At 42.8% G+C, this 20,000-nt stretch overlaps 1 protein-coding gene across 2 annotated transcripts in view; it reads right to left on the bottom strand.

The window, feature by feature from the left end:
• Window positions 1–17,447: 17,447 nt before the first annotated feature.
• Window positions 17,448–20,000, bottom strand: part of LOC143037037 (transcription factor hamlet-like) — a 150,196-nt gene continuing 147,643 nt past the window's right edge. For both annotated transcript variants that reach the window (XM_076205144.1, XM_076205145.1), the window contains one exon: window positions 17,448–20,000. This exon is cut by the window's right edge and continues 344 nt beyond it. In XM_076205144.1, coding sequence (XP_076061259.1) covers window positions 17,818–20,000 — 2,183 coding nt within the window. In that variant the 3' untranslated portion in view covers window positions 17,448–17,817.

Genomic DNA, 20,000 nt, shown 5'->3' with positions numbered 1-20,000 from the left:
TGATATATCTCCCGGTTCCTATCAATTATGTCTTCAGAGACTGTGTCCATTCTTGACATATTTGCACATTTCTTTCTCTGCCCCAAGAAAATTAATGAACAGACAGATGTTTAGATAAACAGGTAAATTATATATATCTTTATTCAACCACAAACAACTTTTAATTCCATGCCATCGCAATCGAGACTGAAGAATCGCTCGATGGAAACATTTTGTTGGAAATTGAAACGTGGACGAGCCGAGAATTCGAACCCAGCTAACCCGTAACAAAGTTACAGTGACTTAAACCAATGCGCATTGGTTTAAGTCACTGTAACTTTGTTACGGGTTAGCTGGGTTCGAATCCTCGGCTCGTCCACGTTTCAATTTCCAACAAAATGTCTCCATCGAGCGATTCTTCAGTCTCGATTGCGATGGCATGGAATTAAAAGTTGTTTGTGGTTGAATAAAGATATCAATTGATCGCTGGGAACCATTCAGTGTAGATATATATATATATATATATATATATATATATATATATATATATATATATATATATACACACGTGTGTGACTGTGTGTGTGTGTGTGTGTATGTGTGTGTGTGTGTGTGTGTGTGTGTGTGTGTGTGTGTGTGTGTGTGTGTGTGTGTGTGTGTGTGTGTGTGTGTGCGTCTGTGTGTCCTCGCGCGCGTGTGTGTGCACGAAAAAACTGGAGTCCAACAACCATAATGACATAAGTAAAATAAACCAGACTCAGCAACAGGCACTTTATTCCCGAGGTTTCGAACCCTGGACGGGATTCGTCCCCACTACATTTCCTCACAGTTGTAATCTCCCCTCTTTTTCATCTCCCGTTTTGACCCGTCACTACCTCCCCCGATTGGCATCACCTCCGTCCACCATCTCATTTATCATAACACCTGACCATTTCCGTTACTTCTCCCCCCCCCGATCTTAATCCCCCCCACCCCGCCCCACCCCACCCTACCCCCGGCCCTATGGCATCACCCTATCACCTTTTCTCCCAGCCTCCCATCACAATGTATCTTCTTTTCCAGCCTCGAGTTCCTCTATACATTCCTTCCTCTCCCTCGGTAAGACCATCATTGTTGCTGTTATGGAATGTAGTTTACCGCCACGTCTATCCTTGTGGACAATCTTATATTTCATAGTTTGGTCTAGATTGTTTTATTTTATTTTATTATATATATATATATATAAATATATATATATATGTATATATATATATATATATATATATATATATATATATATATATACATATATATGCTTGAGGAAGTAGATGACAGTGTAGGTAGTTGTTGCAGGGTATTTAGTAAATCAGACATTCTCTTGTACATGATGTTATGAGGGAGGCCTTACATTGGTAAATATGGGGTCATTTCTTGTCATAACGTGGCCGTGTGTGAGATGAGAATGTCCTGTTATTAGAAAAACTGGTGCTGTTTCAAAACGTCGGTTATGTTTATATGAGGACAGCTAGGAATGTAAATGGGACAAGATTGCTTTTAGGTGCTTTTTGGATGTTCTTCGCAACGCCTTTGCCAAATCTTTAGTATTGCTGATCTAAGGACAGAGGAATAATGTTACTGATAGTGAAGTAGAGTCATTCAAAGAGATAGATGCTGTCTTTCAAGCCACCCTGTCAGCTTGTTCATCGCTGGGGATGGAAATATGGAATGGCACCTAGCACAAGGATACAGATTTAAAGCGGGTGATGATCCACGAATGAATTATGTGAAGCTGTAGGTGGAAGGATTTAAAGATCAACTGAGAAGGTTTTGGATTTAATTATTTATTGTTTTTCATGTTTAAAAATATAACTTAGAATAAAGCTAGAACACTAGAATGCACGTTTCTAGCATTTTATAGTCTTGATTTTATTCAAATAGTATGATCTCAAAAGTGCATGGTAGCAGACGAACTTTTCAATGCCGTAGTTACATTTTCCACCGCTAGGGCAACTGATGACGTCAGGGTTGCCAGCGAGCAACGCAATGGGGATTTCACATCGAGTGAAGAAGATTTATCGGATCTAGATGCCCTCTCGTGTTCCAATGAGGGTACGGTACAAGGATACATGTACGAACCAATTCGGATATCCAAACAAGACTCAACTGACGAAGAACATGTCGAGAGTGAGGAATCTTCAGAGGATGAACGCCCAGAACGAGCAGGAAATAAGGACTGGAGAGTTCGTCAGAATGCATTACTGCCTGCACGCTTTACATACATAAATGCACACCTTCAACCACACCAGACCAGAGACATGATTTCGTTGGTTTGTCATCAGACGTTAGCATGAAGGTTTGAAGGCATGAAATGGTAGGCCTAATACCTAACAAACGTTGATGGGCCTGGCCCTATATACTGGGCCCCAACATGCCCAGCAGAGCTGGTTTTGATATTATTTTGTTGGAAAAACATCCACACGACCACCAAGATGACCACGTTTACATTGCATGGATAGTTCATCTGTTCATGCAAGGAGGCTAGCATGGTTAGGCCTATGACATTCATGCCATAGGCCTATGAACAAGCAGAAGATTTTCTTTTTTATTAAATTCTGTAACATTTGCTCAGCTTCTTACTTTATTCCAGGTAGCCTGTAGCTTGCAGAAGAAGTAGCCACTCCCTCCCCCTCCGGCTTCCATTTCCCATTGTATGGCCTTGCTAAAATTCATGAATCTGACTAGTTCAGGTGCAGCTGTGGACATTGAGTTCCACAGCGAAGGGGCAGAGAGAGCTTGTGTTGCTTTTATTACAGCGCAATCCAAGAAAAGAAGGAAAACATTGAGCCAAACGGATGCCAGTGCATAACCCAGCACCCAGGATTTTCAGTGGTCTGCCTGAATCCATATGCTCTTCAATTGACAACGTATAGGTTTATCAATGATGAGGGGCCAATTGGGAATGACCAATCTCCGCACGATTGAGTAGGCCTATACATGTGCATGTAGCATTGCAGTATTTCAGTTACATCCATACTGTCCATTGTTGACACTTGCATATAAGTCCAGGTCTTTTAATTTGAATAATATTGCTGAAATTGTGGTAGCAGTCGTATTTTGAAGTAAATATGCATGAAAAATAACTATATATATATATATATATATATATATATGTATATATAATATGTATAAATATATATATATATAATATTTATAAATATATATATATATACATATATATATATATATATATATATATATACACAATAGACTATGTAAAAATTGATATTTTTATGAATTTACAGCAAATTGAATAATCATAAATTGGTACTTTTATTTCTTTTAGGCTGTACAGGCATCTTGCCTATCGTAATTTAGTGGAGTGGTGTTGGCAACGACTGGGCAAAAGAAATCGCCTGCCCCTTCCAGTGTGTGTGCTAATGACCAAATTAGGAAAAACTGGCCTGCGCCAGACGGATATCACATAGGATTTAAATACCCTTCATTAATGACTTTGGTTCAGATTCTTGGAATTATATTCGGAATACTATTTGTCCTTGGTATAAGAAAAAGTTCACTGTGTTGGACGATTAAACCTAGAACATTGTTTCTGGATGATGTCAGACTTCTCTTGTTTTTTTCATAGTTGGAACAGACTGGTTCAGGAACTTTCATAGCGGACTGAAGTTTGGCATCTCTTGCAAGTTTGTATGATGGATATTCAGAACGCAACCTCAGTAATTCACCAAGTAAAATTTTTACATATTCTGTAAATAACAAATAGAAATTTATGTTTTGTACATTTCATTGTTTAGTTTGTCATATTATCAGAGTAATACCAAATTTTTAGGTAAGTATTTTGAATTTATCACATTGCTACAATAGGAAGTCCTATGCAGTTTCACAGTTTGGATGCAATAATGCTTTATACACTCACCATATGTTAGATCAACCTTCTCTTTCACCACTCCAACACCTATTTTGGCTTTGGGATAAGATATAGCCCATTGTGTCTCTCCAATTTTTCTATTTTTCTGTTTTCTACATGGATTTTTATTGAAATGAAGGGCAACAAGTAGTAGTCAGAAAGTGGAAAATTAATAAAGATATTTTTCAGTCACCATGCATACATTTTACCATTCCCAATATGAATTCAGCCTCCTTGTGCCTGAATTACTGTAGTGAAATTACATCAAGAGATATTTGAAGTTACATATGTACTTACCTTTCTTTCATTGCTTCATAAAAAAGGTGATGGGACTTGGGAGCAAAGAAGCACACAACCTTTTGATACAATTCCAGCGCTGATGTTTGTTTCGACGAATCACTGTTGCAATTTGCGGCGACACAGTAAAGCATTTCGAGCTAAATACTTGATAAAACCTTGCCCAAACACGAAATATGACAGATCACTGATCGAGTTGGCAGCGCGGGACGGAATTTTATAATGCACGCACATGGCATGCGTCAGAATATAAACAGCAAGCTTGACGTCACAGCCTTACGAGAATCGTCGAAGGTGTGATACGATTATATTGAATGCGAAGAATAGGGAGTTCTGGTTAATATGTAAGGTAGCGAGAATGACGAAGAGTTCAGAAATAAAGATTTAATTGATGGTGGGGGAAGTATCCGGTTTTTGTTTCAGGTGGGAACATTGCTGTGTAACCTACTCCGTGGAGCCATCGGTGTATATACTTGTTGAATGAATAGATAGGCAGGGAAGGTATTTTTGTCATTTGAGCGTTGTTGTGGGAGGTACGTTGTCGGCAATTTCCAACGTAGATATCATGTGTAACATTCTTTTGCCATATAGATTGCCATTTTGTGATTATTTGTCAAACATTTAATGGATTGCAGTGATTTCAGTGTTGTGGAAGATTAGTTTGGTAAGGGTGCTCTTGATGCGGTAGAGCTATTTTAGTGATGGCAGAGCACAATGGATGTCCAAGGTAACTGTCCACTTTCTGTGGAATGATGCGAGAGGCACCCGTGCTGAGGCGTTGACCGAAAGAACGCATAAGTTCTAGTATTCCAAAGGCTATGGGTGTAGCACAGAGTTACGCGTGACATCTGTAGTCGAGTTTGCTTCCTGAGCAATCGTCCGTCTGCTCCTCAATTGTGTGAGTTATGATGTTTTAGGTGATTGCGAACTCGAATGCATGATGCTTTTATTGTGGTATATGAATTGGAATCTGCCTTGTGTCGCTAGAGATAAGGGGAAGTGTTTTTGCTATTGTTCCAGCTACTTAGGGAGATGAAGGAAAGATTAACCATTGAGGGTGTATTACTGAAATATACAAATACGTATATGTATATATACATACATATGCCAAAGGCTTCAACGTGGGTCAAGACCAGCCTAAAATTTGGCTGCCCAACGTGAGGAAGACTACCAACCTAACATTTGGCTGGCCAACTTTTGGGGGCCCCGGTCTCTCTCTGCCGATCGACAGCCGCCGCTCGACTGCTGCCAACCGCCACTTGATCTGCCAGGTCGTCTGCCACAGAAGTCTGCCGCTCGACTGCTGCCAGACGTCACTTAATCTGCCAGACCGTCTGCCACCGCTGTCTGCCGCTGCCATCACTGCCTGCCAGGTCTGCTGACTGCCAGGTCGTCTTCCGACTGCCAGTTCGACTGCGCACACTCGTCTACCACAGGTATTTGCCGCCACGTGTCTACCAGATCGACTGCCGCCGCTGCCTGCCAATTCGCCTACCAGGTCTGCCGTCTGCCAGCTCGCCTGCCCACCATCTCTACTGCCGTCACTGCCTACCAGGTCTGCCGACTACCGTCATTTGTCATATCTGTTAGATCGACTGCTGCCATTTGTCTGCCAGATTGTCTGCCACCGTGACTGCCAGTTTGCCTACCAGGTCTGCCGAGTGCTAGGCCGTCTGCCGAGTGCCAGTTTGACTGCCTACACTCTTGCCTACCACATGTAGGGTGGTTGAAAAGCTCGTGGCCTATGGTAGAAGTACATGACATACAGTCTTGTACCTTTTTCACACAATTTAATTTTTCATAAACCGGTATAAGAATGTTCAAGCCTTTATTTTTTTTATTATTATCCTTATTATTATTATCATTATCATTATAATGTTTTTATTATCATTATTTTTTTTTTTACAGATTATTGGTTTAGGACAGTAAGGTATTATAAAGAAAATGGACAAAATTGGTCATCGGGCAGTCATTCAATATCTCCAAATAAAGGGCTTAATTTCAAAGGAAATTCACGAGGACATGGTGGCTACTCTATGAGATAATGCTCCTTCATACAGCATGGTTAAAAATTTGGCAGCTGATTTCAAACGGGGCAGGGACTCCCTGGAAGATGACCCTCGTCAAGGAAGGCCTGCCACTGTCACCACTCAAGAAATTATCGACAAAATCCATCACATGTTGCTCACAGTTCAGCGTCTGGCTAAAGGTTTTATTGCGACATAGTTGGGCATCTACCAGGAACGTGTTCATACAATTATCCACAACCATCTTGAAATGACAAAGGTCTCAGCTCGATGGGTCCCAGAACTTCTTGGACCTGATCAGAAACGGCTGTGATGCAACATGTGAAAGAACAATCTTGCCATTTTTTATGCTGATCCACAAAGATATCCGGAGATTTGTGACCACGGATGAGACTTGGGTTCACCACTTCCAGCCTGAGTCAAAAGAACGATCAAAACTACGGAAACATCACTGATCTCCAGCTTCAAAGAAGGCCAAGTTGGTGATCTCTGCAGGAAAGGTAATGGCTTCCATTTTTTGTGATTCTGAGGGTGTGCTACTGGTGGATTATCTGACAAAGGGTCAATTCATTACTTAACTTGTTTTGTTATCATTTGTCTGTCTGATTTTCATTTATTATTAGTTATATGTCAATTTATTATTATTTACTATTTACCTGTTTGTTTATTATTTAACTATACCTATACATTTATTTATGTATTTTATTTGTTATTTACATTATTATAGTTTTTATTTATTATTTTATTATTAATATGATTTTTTTTTTCGCATCCGACCTAGATATGGATCAAAAGGTCTCCTGTCGGCATGCTCCGCCTTTGTAATCCTTTGTAATACTTACCTTACCGGGGTGGACGTTGGCCACCATAGAGCTCCATTTCTATCTGCACATGGATCTTCTTAACAAGATGGTATTTGTTATTTATTCCCCTAAAGATGTCCTTAACCCATCTACATATTTTCTGCGTGGTCTTCCTCTTACCCTCTTTCCTTCTATTTTTCCCGTTGGGCAAGTATGTTCTAATTGTTTTCTCATGACGTGTTCTACAAAGTGTAACTGTCTTTTCCTGATAGTTGCTATTATTTCCCTCTGTGTTCCTATTTGCGGCAGCATTTCTTCGTTTGTTTTAAATTCTGCCCATGAAATTTTCACCATCCTTCTCCAAATCCACATTTCTACTGCTTTTATCCTGTCCTGTATTTGTTTACTAATTGTCCAATTTTCACATCCATATACTGACCAAGTGTAACATTTTACAAATCTTTTTCTTGTTCTCATGTTAATTTCATTGTTAGTTACGAAGTGTTTAATTTTGTTTAAATTATTTTTCGTAATGGCTTTCCTTCTCTTTATCTCTTCGTCGCTTTTCCCCACCCCAAGTTAACATGCTTCCTAGGTAACTGAATTAGTCCACCGGTGTCATTATTCTTCCTTCTACTTAATTCTTACCCTTGGACATTTTTTTTTTCATTACCATCACTTCTGCTTTCTTTTTATTCACTGTTAGACCTCTGCTTCTACTTGGTTCTACTAGTGCTGTGACTAATTCCTGTAGTTGAACTTCCGATTCTGCGAGTAACACAGCATCTTCTGCGTATCTAATATTATTGAGAATTCTTCCTCCCATTGTTACTCCTTTTAGATGGTAAATATCTCTCATGAATACTTTAATGTATATATCAAACAGGTCTGGCGACATTACATATCCCTGTCTCACGCCTCTTTCAATTGTTTTGCCAATCAGATAAGAGGGAGGGAGGAGGGTGGAGGGGAGTGGAATATATAGGAAATGGAATGGGTGGGAGTGGTTTCTATGCCTTTTTCTTTTTGGCTACCCCCCCCCCCATGTAGGGGGAAAAAGCCTTTGGTATATGTATGTATGTATGTATGTAGATTCTTCTTCTATTTTCACTGTTGCTTCTTGCTTCCAATAAAGATTTGCGACTAGCCTTAAATCCTTCCCATCCACTCCTATTTTCTTCAGCATCTCTATTAATTAACCCATTCAACTCCGATGACAAGATGTCTTGTCATTTGGTCAAATAAAACAAAAAATCATAAAACACCAAAATGTTTGATCAAACACCAGAAAAATATGACGTCAATCCTCGCTTCGCTGCGAGCGAAGCGAGGATTGACGTCATATTTTTCTGGTGTTTGATCAAACATTTTGGTGTTTTATGATTTTTTGTTTTATTTGACCAAATGACAAGACATCTTGTCATCGGAGTTGAATGGGTTAATTGTGTCTTACTTTGTCAAATGCCTTTTCGTAGTCCACATAATAGGCATACAGATATTTTTGCACCTCTAACATATTTTCAGCTAGTATTCTTACAACAAAAATTGCATTCCTTGTTCCCTTATGTGGTACAAACCTATATTGTCCATCAACTATTTCTGGCCTTATTTTGTTCCTTATTCTGTTAGTAATGACTCTTAAGATTATTTTTGTTAAGTGGTTCATAATACTAATTGTTCTATATTTGCTACATTCCAAATTCCCATGTATTTTTGCTAAAGCTATGAAAACTGACTGGCACATTTGTTCTGTTAATTCCCCAGTTCCATAGACTTTATTGGCTATTTCTGTCATAATTTTAATTCCAAAATCTCCCAAAGCCTCAAACATTTCCGTTGCCATTCCATCTTCTCCTATCGCTTTTCCTTTTGTCATTTTTGATAGTGCTGCTTTTATTTCATCTTCCATTATGTCTGGACCCACTTTATTAAAAGTATCCTCTAGTTCTTCCCTTACATCTGCAAAAAGTTCCCCGATGAATTCTTTCCATCTATCCTTCACTTCTTTTTCTTCCATTGTTACTGCCCCGTCTTTCTTGAAAATTGCTATATTTTGTTTGTGTTTTTTTGTTTTTATTACTTCTTTTACTTTCTCATGCATCTCTTGTTAGTCTGTTCTTTCTAGGTGTTCATTTTCTATGCATCTTTCGTCCATCCATTTTTCTTTTGTTCTTATACATTCCCTATGTACCTTTCTCTTAAGCTCTTTGTATTTGTCTTCATCTTTATCTTTGTATTTTCTTCTCTCTTCCATTAACTCATGAATCTCATCTGCCATCCATGGCTTTTTTATTTCTTCTTTCTCTTGTTGGTATGATTTCTGACACCCTCGTCCATGGCCTTCTGTAGTGTCGTCCATTGCCACTGAGCTGACTCTACCTCTTTTTCGTCTGCTACATCTTCTAGTACTGCATACCTGTTTTTGACTTCTATACTGAATTGTTCTCTGATTTCTGTGTTCATCAATAGCTTCAACTGTTTACTTATGCTATGAATCCTCTTTGGTGGTTTATTTATTTTTATGTTAACTGTTGCTACTACTGGAATATGGTCCGAGTTTCCATCTGCCCCTGGATAGGTTTTTACCTGTGTTACTGCGTTTCTGAATCCTCTATTTACAAACAGTAAATAGAAGATTGTTTGATTCTTATATACCTCTTTTACTAAACGCTCTTCACTCATTCTTTCCATGTGTTCAAATCATCCCAACACTCTTTCATTCACCCTATTTCCCAACTTCCTTACCACCCCCGCTCTCTTCCCCGCCCCCTCCTCCTCGTTTCTCACTTTATCCAGCCTAGAAACCCCTACCATACTTCTCAGGCATCTCATCTCAAACACATTTAAACTCTACCTCTCTTATGTTCCATGTTTCTGTCCCATACAGTGCTGTTGGCACAATCACCCATTCATACAGTTTCCTCTTAGCATCCATTCCCAAATGTCTATTTCTCATTACACTTTTTAATCCACCAAGGCATTTACTTGCTTATCTCAATCTACATTCTACCTCCACCTCCATTCCATCCTTTCCCACCACATTTGCACGCAAATATCTAAAGCTTTCCACTTCCTCCAGTCTCTCTCCCTTAATGCTCACTTCCAATTTGCTGCCATCCTCTCCCCTTGTACATCTCATAGCCTTATTTTTACCTACACTTATCTTCAACTTTCTTCTTTTGCATACCTTCCCAAACTCTATCACTAACTTCCTTAATCCTTACTCTGATCCTGCCACAAGCGCAGTGTCGTCAGCAAACTACAACTGGTTTTTCTCCCATTTTTCTCAATTTTCTTTAACCATCTCCAATCCCCGACCCATTAACCTTGCGTTTACCTCTCGCACCACCCCATCCATGTCTAAATTGAACAGCCAAGGCGACATAGCACATCCCCGGCGAAGTCCTACCTTTACCTCAAACCACTCACTCTCTCCATTTCTAATTCTATCACAGGCTCTACTACACTCGTAAAAACTCTTGACTGTTCCTAACAGCTTTCCTCCTATCCCATATAAATGCAATACCTCCCACAATGACTTCCTGTCTATCCTGTCACAAGCCTTTTCCAAATCCATAAATGCCCCCAAAAAATGTTCTGCTCATCTTCCTCTTACTGCCGTCTCTTCTATTATCATCTCTCCATCCTCACCTTTTTCATTTTCTTCTCTACTTGATTCGCTTCCCCTTTCTCTCTTAATTTCCCTCCAAAACATCTTTTTATTACTTTCAAAATCTTCTATCATACCCTTATCCCATTTCACATCTATTCTCATCTTTGTCTCCTTTGTCCTATGCTTTACTTCTATTATCTTTTCTTTGTACCTCTCATATGATTCTCTCGTCCTATTTTGTAACCAATCTGTGAATTCTCGTTTCTTCTCTTCTACAACCTTCTTTGCTTCATCATCCTACCACTCACTGCCCTTCCTTTTATTTTCTCCCGTCCTCCTTGTTCCACACACCATCTTTGCGCACCGTATGACTCCCTCCTTGAACCATCCCCATTCCTCTTCCACTCCTAGTTCTACTCTATCCTTCACTCCCTCCCACTCTTCTCTCAGCATCTTCTTGTGCTCTTTCTCCTTTTCTTTTTCATTTATGCATTTTACTCTAAGCATCTCCTTGCCTTCTGTCCTTTTCCTCTTTCTCTTTCTATGCTCCACTCAACCTAACTTGCATAAAAAAATTATCTGATATTCCCCCACTCTCTCCCCTTAGAACATATACATCTAAAATCTTCTATTCTTTTGATTACCACTATATAGTTCATTAAAGCCCTCTCTACCACCCCTCCATACACCATCCTCTCCCATGTGTATATATGTTTGACTTTCTTCTTTAACACTGTATTTGCTATCATCAACTCTCTTTCAAGACACACCTCCCCTATCATATCTCCACTAGGATTTTTTCCTAGAACTCCATACTTTCCAACCACTCTGTCTATTGGTTCGTCCCCTACTCTAGCATTGAGATCTCCCAATACCACTACATTGACATTTCTCCCTAAACCCTCTACGTACTAATTTAAATATATCTAAAAATTCTCCCTTTCCTCTACACTCGTCTCACTACCAGGCCTATGTGCACTTACAAAGACCCACATATGTTCCCAGTTTCACCTTCATCCACATCAACCTTGAAGAAACCTACCTCCACTTCACCACACGTTTACCTATCTCTTCACTTACTAGTACAGCCACCCCTTCTCTCCCTCGTCTTTTCTTCATTCCTGACACCCTCCTAACTACACTCCCAAACTCAAATTCGCCCCCCCCCTTTCAACTTAGTTTCATTCAATGCCAACACATTCATCTTTCTTCTGCATACATACTTCCTATCTCTTCCCTTATACTCTCATCTGTACCGCATTCACGCACATTAAAAGACCCAAACGTTATGGTTCTGGTTGGGAAACTCCTCCCAGACCATCTTATGCCTCTGCCTTTTTTAGAAATGTCCCCTTTGGGGCTACAGAGAGTAGGATGCTTAGTCCTATTCCCGTCCCTTTTTTTTTTTTTTTTGTCGCCTTTTACGACTCAAATGGGAACACTAGATGGCAGTATTCTTTCTCCCCTATTTCAGGGTTCTGTAGAAAAAGATAATTAATATTCAGAGAAGTGGTTTATGACAGTATTCAGAGTGGGGGACAGCATAACGGAAAAACAGTAGCAGTATAATAAAGTAGCATAATTTCTCTATGGAAGGATTTCCTATATCACAAAGTGATGTGTGGATCTAGTCCGTAGGGGGTGTCCCATATATACACCCTAAAGTATCAGTTGAATGCTACTAAACAGCTTTTAAGCCCAGAGTAACATGCAGCCAATCCCCCTGAGGGGATGAATGCCTTTATAGTTCTGGTTTACAAGTGAAAAGGGGACAAGTGTGAGTGTAGTAGTTTCAGAGGGATCAGTTTGTTGAGTGTAGTTGGGAAGGCTTATGGGAGAGTTTTGATTGAGAGGCTTAGGAGAGGAACAGAGGGGGTAATTGGCGAAGAACTGTGTGGCTTTAGGACAGGTAGGGGTTACGTGGATCTGATTTTTGTGGTGAGGTAGATATGTGAGATATTCAGGAGGGCTAATTGAGTAAGAAGATTTGATAGTGTAAGAAAAATTTAACTGCAGTAGTTTGGAGTTAGTTATGGAGGCAGTGCACCTTGGCAGTCGAGGGTTGCTGTGTAACAAGTATGTTACCAGGACGTAGGTCACGTGGGAGAAATGGAACTCAGAGTTGGGTTCTTGAGTTTATTTGAGAGGTGCGACTGAGGCCTAGAAGTGAGTGACAGTCGAGACTGAGAACGAATGAGCGCGACTGCCTTCTGGGCAACCAGTATACAGTATACATCACTTGAATATAGCCTCCAGGATAGTACAGTGGTAGCGCGCTGCCCTTGTAACCACGGGGTAGGAAGATCGATCCTTGTCCGGGATCGTGAGCTTTGGCTGTTTACTGGGGAGTTACTGCCGTGGCTGGACACCACTGTTGAGGGGTCGAAGCTTGCCTCGCCTGACGGCCGGGGGCCCGCCGTGGCGTCTGTTCCTACACTCTAAGTCATGGCCCCCGACTGCTGTTCACCTCAAGACCTGAGGTGACTTGGGCATCACTTTATGTATGATACATCAGCGTCCTCCAGGTATCGTCACTGCAGTGGAATACCATGAACACCGTCTCCTGTGTTCATGTATGAACAGTTCCGGACTACCGACAAGGTTGAGGTCTGAGCAGGTATCAGCCCCGCAAGCCATAAAAAAGAGAGAGTATGAAAATGGAGCGATGACGCTGGGTCGCTCAGAATGGCCAGGATCCTACAAGGCTTTGTGCTTTGGCACAAATACAATTACGGTCGACTGGGGGTCGTTATTAGTGTTGGAGTATTAATCTTGTACCGTTTATGGTTTTTCTCAACCTGATATACTCTTACTACTTTTGATACTTTTAGTCTTATCTTCTTTCTATTATTTTTTCTGTATAGTTTCGCAGAGATGTGGAGTACTCACACACTGGTTTAAAATGTTCTATGTGGTGCTTTTTGGAGTGTGATTTCTGCTAAGGCTGTACTGAGCTCTTGATTCTGGTTCTATTATTAGAATTCTCCTTAGGGACACACGTCGCAGGGGTTTTCGTATATGTCTTCAAAATCATCATATATTTTCACAGTTGGTAGATTTCAGGATCAAGAATCTTTGGGAGTTCAAATCAGGGTCTATTTCATCTTGTTATGTGTCCAATTGATGGTTAGTTGGTCTGGGTAAAATCGGAAAAAAAATATTTCTCTTAATGGGATCAAGGTTACAATTACTGACTGCGTACTTTGAGGTTTGTTGATAATGCCGACGGCGATTGTTACGGTCTCTGGGGAGGATGGACTGTTGCTCCAGTTGTTATTGTAGATTGTTCTGGAGTTTGGGTGAAGTCTCCGATTTGATCACAGGAAAGTGTCACTGAATGTGGCGGGAGAGCAACAGAGGGAATTTGAAAGGAATGTTACCCCCTCCTTCTTGTTTGGTTACTGTCATTATTCATACCACATCATGAATGACCTTGCTAAGGATAGTCTTGGGCATTTTTTTCTTGCCCCTTCTTCATGTGGAGTGAACAAAACAGATCATTGATAGGGCTGCTCTCTAATGTTTCCTCCGATATTTTGCTGTGAGCGTGTGCACAAATTAGCTTGTGCGCAAATTTTGCCTTCCCTGAAAAGTATGTGCGTACCCATGCGAGTCGCTATCTAATCATTTAAGCAAATAATCATAATTTATAAGTTTGTAAGTTTGTATTACATATTACTTCCACCAAGTCATTTCGATTGCAATGGAAGCGCTAGAGTTAGAAGAAGAAGAAGAAAAAAAAAAAGAGCATTTATTGGTTTGATGGTTGGCAAGTTCCCATATTCTTAAAGAATTTATAAGTTGATGTTTGGGTGTAACTTCTTTATTGAATGGATTTTAATGTCATTTGAAAACCTTGTGTGCGCACATTTTTTCTTTGTGTGCGCTAGTTGCAAAACATATGTGTGCGCGAGCATGCGCACAGCTTAGAGGGAACACTGCTCCTCAGACGTGCAGGCTGCTGCCGAGATGTATTTCTTCATAATCCCACCACTGAGTTTACAGCTTCTGCTTTGTGGGTTGTAACTAAGAGCTTACAAAGATCAAAACCTCCTGCCCCCACCATCATACACTCTCACAGGAAGACTCATGGTTGTTAATTGAAAGAATAAAGTTTTTCTTAGTGAGATTAGCAGTGGCGTAATATATTGTCAGTTTTAGTTGCTTTACTCTCGGCATAAATCTTGGGTGGAAGCCTAACCCAGTGGTTGCACTTGGAGGGGGTGAGGCAGCAGTTGATTCCCCTTCAGTCTTCTTTCGAATACCATTTCGAGATTCCGCGTCCCACTTCTTTGGTTGGAGATAGGATGGAGAGGGCTGGAAGACCTCGAAACGGGATCCATAGCGGGTAAGGAAAACCTCTCCCTCTGCGATTATCGTCGCTCCCTGCTTTTTGTGTGCAGTGCCAAGGACACGAATTTTCCTTTTAGATGACAGTATCACCTCGTTCATCTAATAGCGATGGTGATAGCTTTATCTTCAGCATTATTTTCTTTAATATGTTACCCCATATCAGGCACTGACTGCAAAGAATCTCGCTGCCAATACCTACGAAAGTTTAATGGTACTAACTACCTACCATACTTACGCAGCACTCTTCTATGACTCGGAAGAATGTTGATAATTTTGAGTTTTTACTGTCTCACCTTTATGCTGATCTTCTCCCACCTTTTAGTCGTTCTATGACTCCACGTCCTCTTCGGCGCGACATTGTCTCCAAGGATAGAAGCGCTAGTTATCGACTTCCGAAATACCCATTAATAGGATAGTGATCATACGCAAGAAACTTCCTCTTTTTATTATTACTATCAGCAACAGTTTTACATTCACGATTGACATCATCGTTATTGTCACCATAGCGTAGTAATTCATTTATTACTTTGGTTATTGTCCGTCTGCACCACCACTAACAGAGGCAGTGAAAGAGATCTAAAGATGGTCATCACAATCTGCATCATTATCATTATGGAAAAATCGTGGCATCAAAAGACCACATCTGTCATCTTCATCCCTACCATCATCATCATAATTCTCAGACAAATACCTTATCGTTATCGTTTACCTTCAAGGTAAATGTCATCCTCATTTTCATCATGTACCACCTTCTCTGTCATCTTTCGAGCACCATTGTGATATTTTCTTCCGTTACCTCCCTCCTTCCCTCTTTCTTTTACTCTTCTTCCTCCTGATTTATTCTCAAAAGGGATGAAGGGATCATCTGAGTGTAAACTACGTATAGACTTTGATAATTTATTTAACAAAATATAATTCACTAACATGCCATACATATCATTAATTATTATTATTAATTTTAATGTTATCATTATCATTATTCTTATTGTTATTATTATCATAATTATTATTACCATAATTATTACTATAATTATTATCATTATTATAGAGCGACATTACACACACGCACACACACCAATACATTGCACGTACAGCTACAGAACTATTGTACACTGAGGAGAATTATCGTATTTGGAAAAAAGCGGCTAGCGTCACCGTCTGCAATCTTTACACAATTCTTCTTTGAATTTGAGCTTAAACGTTAGATAAAAAAGGGGAGAAATAAGTACTGGGCTATGTTTGAGGTGGGTGAGGTGGGGTGGGGGGGGCGAAAGAGACGGGGAAAGAGGCTTTTTGGGTCATGTCGAGAGGGAAGTCAGGGACTAGCAGTGGCATGGACTTGATTGAGGTCTGCATGTAGACTGATGAGCGAGGGATTAGTTTCCGGGTGTCAGAAGAGATTTGAGGTATAACAGTTCCTTGCTTGGTGGTCAAGGATGTGTGTTTGTTTTAATAGCTACAAATGTATGCTTAGGGTGATATGTTATGCTGTGAGGATGGTCGGGGCGTTTTTATGTGGTTTTATAATACTTTTTATCTATATATATATAACTTTTTGTAAATATACGCAATTGTATCGGGTGTTTTGTGTGACTAAATGACCCAAAAGGCGTATACTGGATATGTCTAATAGATATGTTTTAAGTGGTAAACGTACTCTTTGGATATGTCTGAAACTTTGGACCATGACGTTTGTGTTAGAAATGTCTGGACACATTATGGCTGATATGTCGAAGTCACGTATTAATTAAAGGAAGGTACTTGAGGACGTAGGCAGGAACGCTGGTTGGGCACACTTCATTTTGTTAAAAACAAAAAGTAAATTGATAATTTCGTCTATTTCGAGGAAGAGGAAGGAGGGGGGAGTGGAAGCCGCTTTAAGTTGATACGTCTATACTATTTGGTAATGACCATTGGGGACAAGGGTGAAGGAGGACGAAAAAGAGGACGAAGGACAAGAGGAGGGACGAAGGGAAACTGAAGTTCAGAAGGATCAATTGAGAGAAACAAAACAAGATCAAAGGATCAATTGATGTAGAAAAACAAGAGGAGGATGGGGGAAACTGAATGAAGGAAGGCAGCAGGAAGGGAGGAGGAGAAGAAAAACAAGAAGAGGAGAGGAAGAGGAGGAGGGGGGAGGAAGGAGATATGAGAGGGCAAGGGTGCAGGAGGAGGAGGAGAAGGAAGAGGAGGAGAGGAAGAAGTAGAAGAGGAGGGAGAGGGATATGAGGAAGAAGAGAAGGAGCAAAAGAGAGGAAGAGAGTGGGAAGAGGAGGAGGAGGGGGATGGAGGGATGAGGAGAGGGGAGGCAAAGAAGAGGAGGTAGAAGAGGAGGAGGAGGAGGAAATGATGGAGTGGGTGGATGAGTGGAGAATGTTTGGAGGAGAAGAAGATGGAGGATAAGGAAATAGGAAGAAAAGAGAAGGAAGAGATAAGGAGGCGCAAAGAATGTTGGAAGCGAAGAAAGTCGCCTTGAAGAAGAGGAAGAAAATGAGGCAAGCGAGCTAGGTTGTTGGTGCAATGATAAGGGGAAAGAAATGGAGGAAGGAGAGAAGGAGGAGGAAGAGTAGGAGGAGGAGCAGCAGCAGGGATAGATGGAGAAGGAAAGGAAATGTTGAGAGGATAAGGACATGGATGACGTGTATGAGGAAACGATGCACGAGATTTGTGTGGAGCCTCACGTAGATACTGAACTGAATTAATTGCTTCTAGCGACGGATGAGGAAAATGTGTGCGGTATGGAGAAGAATGAGAAGGAAGGAGAGGACGAAGAGGAGGGGGAGGAGGGGGAGGACGAGGAAGAAGAGGAGGAGGAGGCGGATGGAGAGAGGGATCCGGGCGCTATTCCACTCTTACTCGTTTCGAGGCCAACCCCGCTTCGGGACAGCTGTCCACCTCGGCCTCGAAACGCGTGACGCTTAAATCCCTGTTTGAAGAGGGGGTGGCGGCGGCGGAGGAGGAGTTGATAGATGAAGAAGTGTTAATGGAGGAGGAGTTAGTTGTCGTCGAGGGCGGGGAGTGGGTTGTGGTGGTACTGATGGTCTCGGCCTCGTTGTCCTCGTCGAGGTCCTCGTCGTCGTCGTCGTCGTCGGGAATGGCGTCGGTGACCTTATCTACGAAGGAACGGATCTCGTCGCTGAAATAGTTGGGCGTCGTGGTCTTGTGGGTGAGGGAGGGCCCCAGAAGCGCCGAGGAGGCCGACGACGAGGAGTCAGGGGCCATGTCCGGGATCTCAGGAGACTCGGAAGGTGTGGGCCCCTCCACTTCGTGCTTCTTGATGTGTCGGTCCAGGTTGGTCTGTTGGCCAAAGCTCCTGTCGCAGAGGGGACACCGGAAGGGCTTCTCCTTGTTATGGATATTACGGACGTGGCGTTGCAAGTTCGAAGAAATACTGAAGGAGCGTTCGCAGTACTTGCATTTGTAGGGCTGCTCACCCGTGTGAGTGCGGAGGTGCCTCGTCAGGTTGGCTGAGCGGGGGAAGACCTTTCCGCAGAATTTACAGGCGTATCGGTCCTTAGCACGATGTGGGTGGTGCGGGTGGTGTGGATGGTGAGAGGGACCGAGCAGATCGTAGGGGCGCGTTACGTCCCCGTATGGTCCCCGTCCCCCGATCCCGACCCCACCGCCGCCCCCGCCGCCCCCGCCGCTCGAAAGATGAGCTTTAAGGACGTCCAGGCCGCTAGGGCGGCCCAAGGAACCGAAACTGCCTCCAACGCCCACGCCTCCCATGACGGTCGAGGAGGAGGTGTTGGGCGGGAGGAAGGGTGGGAGGAACGGGTATCGACCTCCGAGGGTGGCAGTCGAGTGGAGGGTATGTGGGATCATGCGACTCGGAGGAACACCTCCCCCCGCCATCAAGGGCGACCTGTCGAGGTTGCGGTACATGTCGAGGAGAGCAGCCGGGTGGAGAGGGCGTGGGTAGGCGAGGGGCAGAGACGTGGGCGTGTCGAGGAGCGTGGGAGGGGCGGCGGAGGATGGCGTACTAGACTCGTCCTTCAGGAGGTCACTGATCCTCAGGAACGGGTGGTCTACTCGAGGACGAGGTTCCTCTTTGCTCTGTATGGGACTCAGCCTAGAGGGCCTCTCCTCTTTCGTCTCCTCCTTCGCCGTCCTCCTCTTTGCCGCCGCCTCTCTTCTCAGCTCCTCCTTTTCCGCTTCCTCGTCCTCTTCATCGTCTCCCTCGCCTTCTCGTCTTCTGATTGTCAGATCCAGAGGGGCTTCTTTCTTCCCGCCATTACTGGTGTTATTGTTACTGCTGTTGTGATTGTTATTGTTGTTACTATTGTTGTTATTATTGTTGTTCGGTTTTGGGGTCGAAATTTTTGGTGCTGGTGTCGGTGTCCTACGGCTGGGGACTTCCTGAGGTACGTCCCGGAGGTCTGTGCTCTTGGGAGAGGTTCGGTGAGGGAAGACGGCCCCCTGCTTGGGGGAACTGGAGGGCGAAATACGGTGGGAAGAAGGCGGCATAAGGCCCGATATCTCCTCCAGGTGGGTCGCAGTGGTTGTCTCCGGGTGCTGAGGTGGCGATAGCTGTGTGGTGGGACGGTCGAGGGCGGCCTTCTTCTCCCGCTCCTCGAGTTCCTCTTTCAGTGACGAGAGGCTAAAGTCACGGTGCTGGGATCCGCCGAAGGGGAGAAAGAGAGAGGAAGCGAAGAGTGGATTATGGGCGCCCCCAGCGGCGGCCAGGGAAGGAAGCGGGGGGAAGATAGGGTAGTTGGAGAGGAGAGAGGGCGGTAGGAGTGGAAGGGGCGGGCGGGGATACATGAGGAGGCTGTTAGGGGGCGGAGAGTGGATGGCGGCCCTGGCGGTGATGTGGGGGCTGTGGGAGGTTGGTGGGTGACCCTCCGACGAGGTCGGGAGCGCCGGCATGGGGAGGGCCGTCGAAAGGGTGGAGAGCGTGGGCGCCGTGTCGCAGAACCTCTTGTGCTTGGCTAGGGACGTGACGGTGGAGAAAGCCTGGCCGCACTTGTTGCACTTGATCTGGAGACGGCAGTCAGCGTGCATGCGCTTGTGGCGGCACAGAT

Source organism: Oratosquilla oratoria, chromosome 2 (genome assembly GCF_046742065.1).
Source record: "Oratosquilla oratoria isolate Oo_2021 chromosome 2, ASM4674206v1, whole genome shotgun sequence".
Taxonomy (NCBI): domain Eukaryota; kingdom Metazoa; phylum Arthropoda; class Malacostraca; order Stomatopoda; family Squillidae; genus Oratosquilla; species Oratosquilla oratoria.
This window is presented reverse-complemented; position numbering and strand designations above follow the sequence as displayed.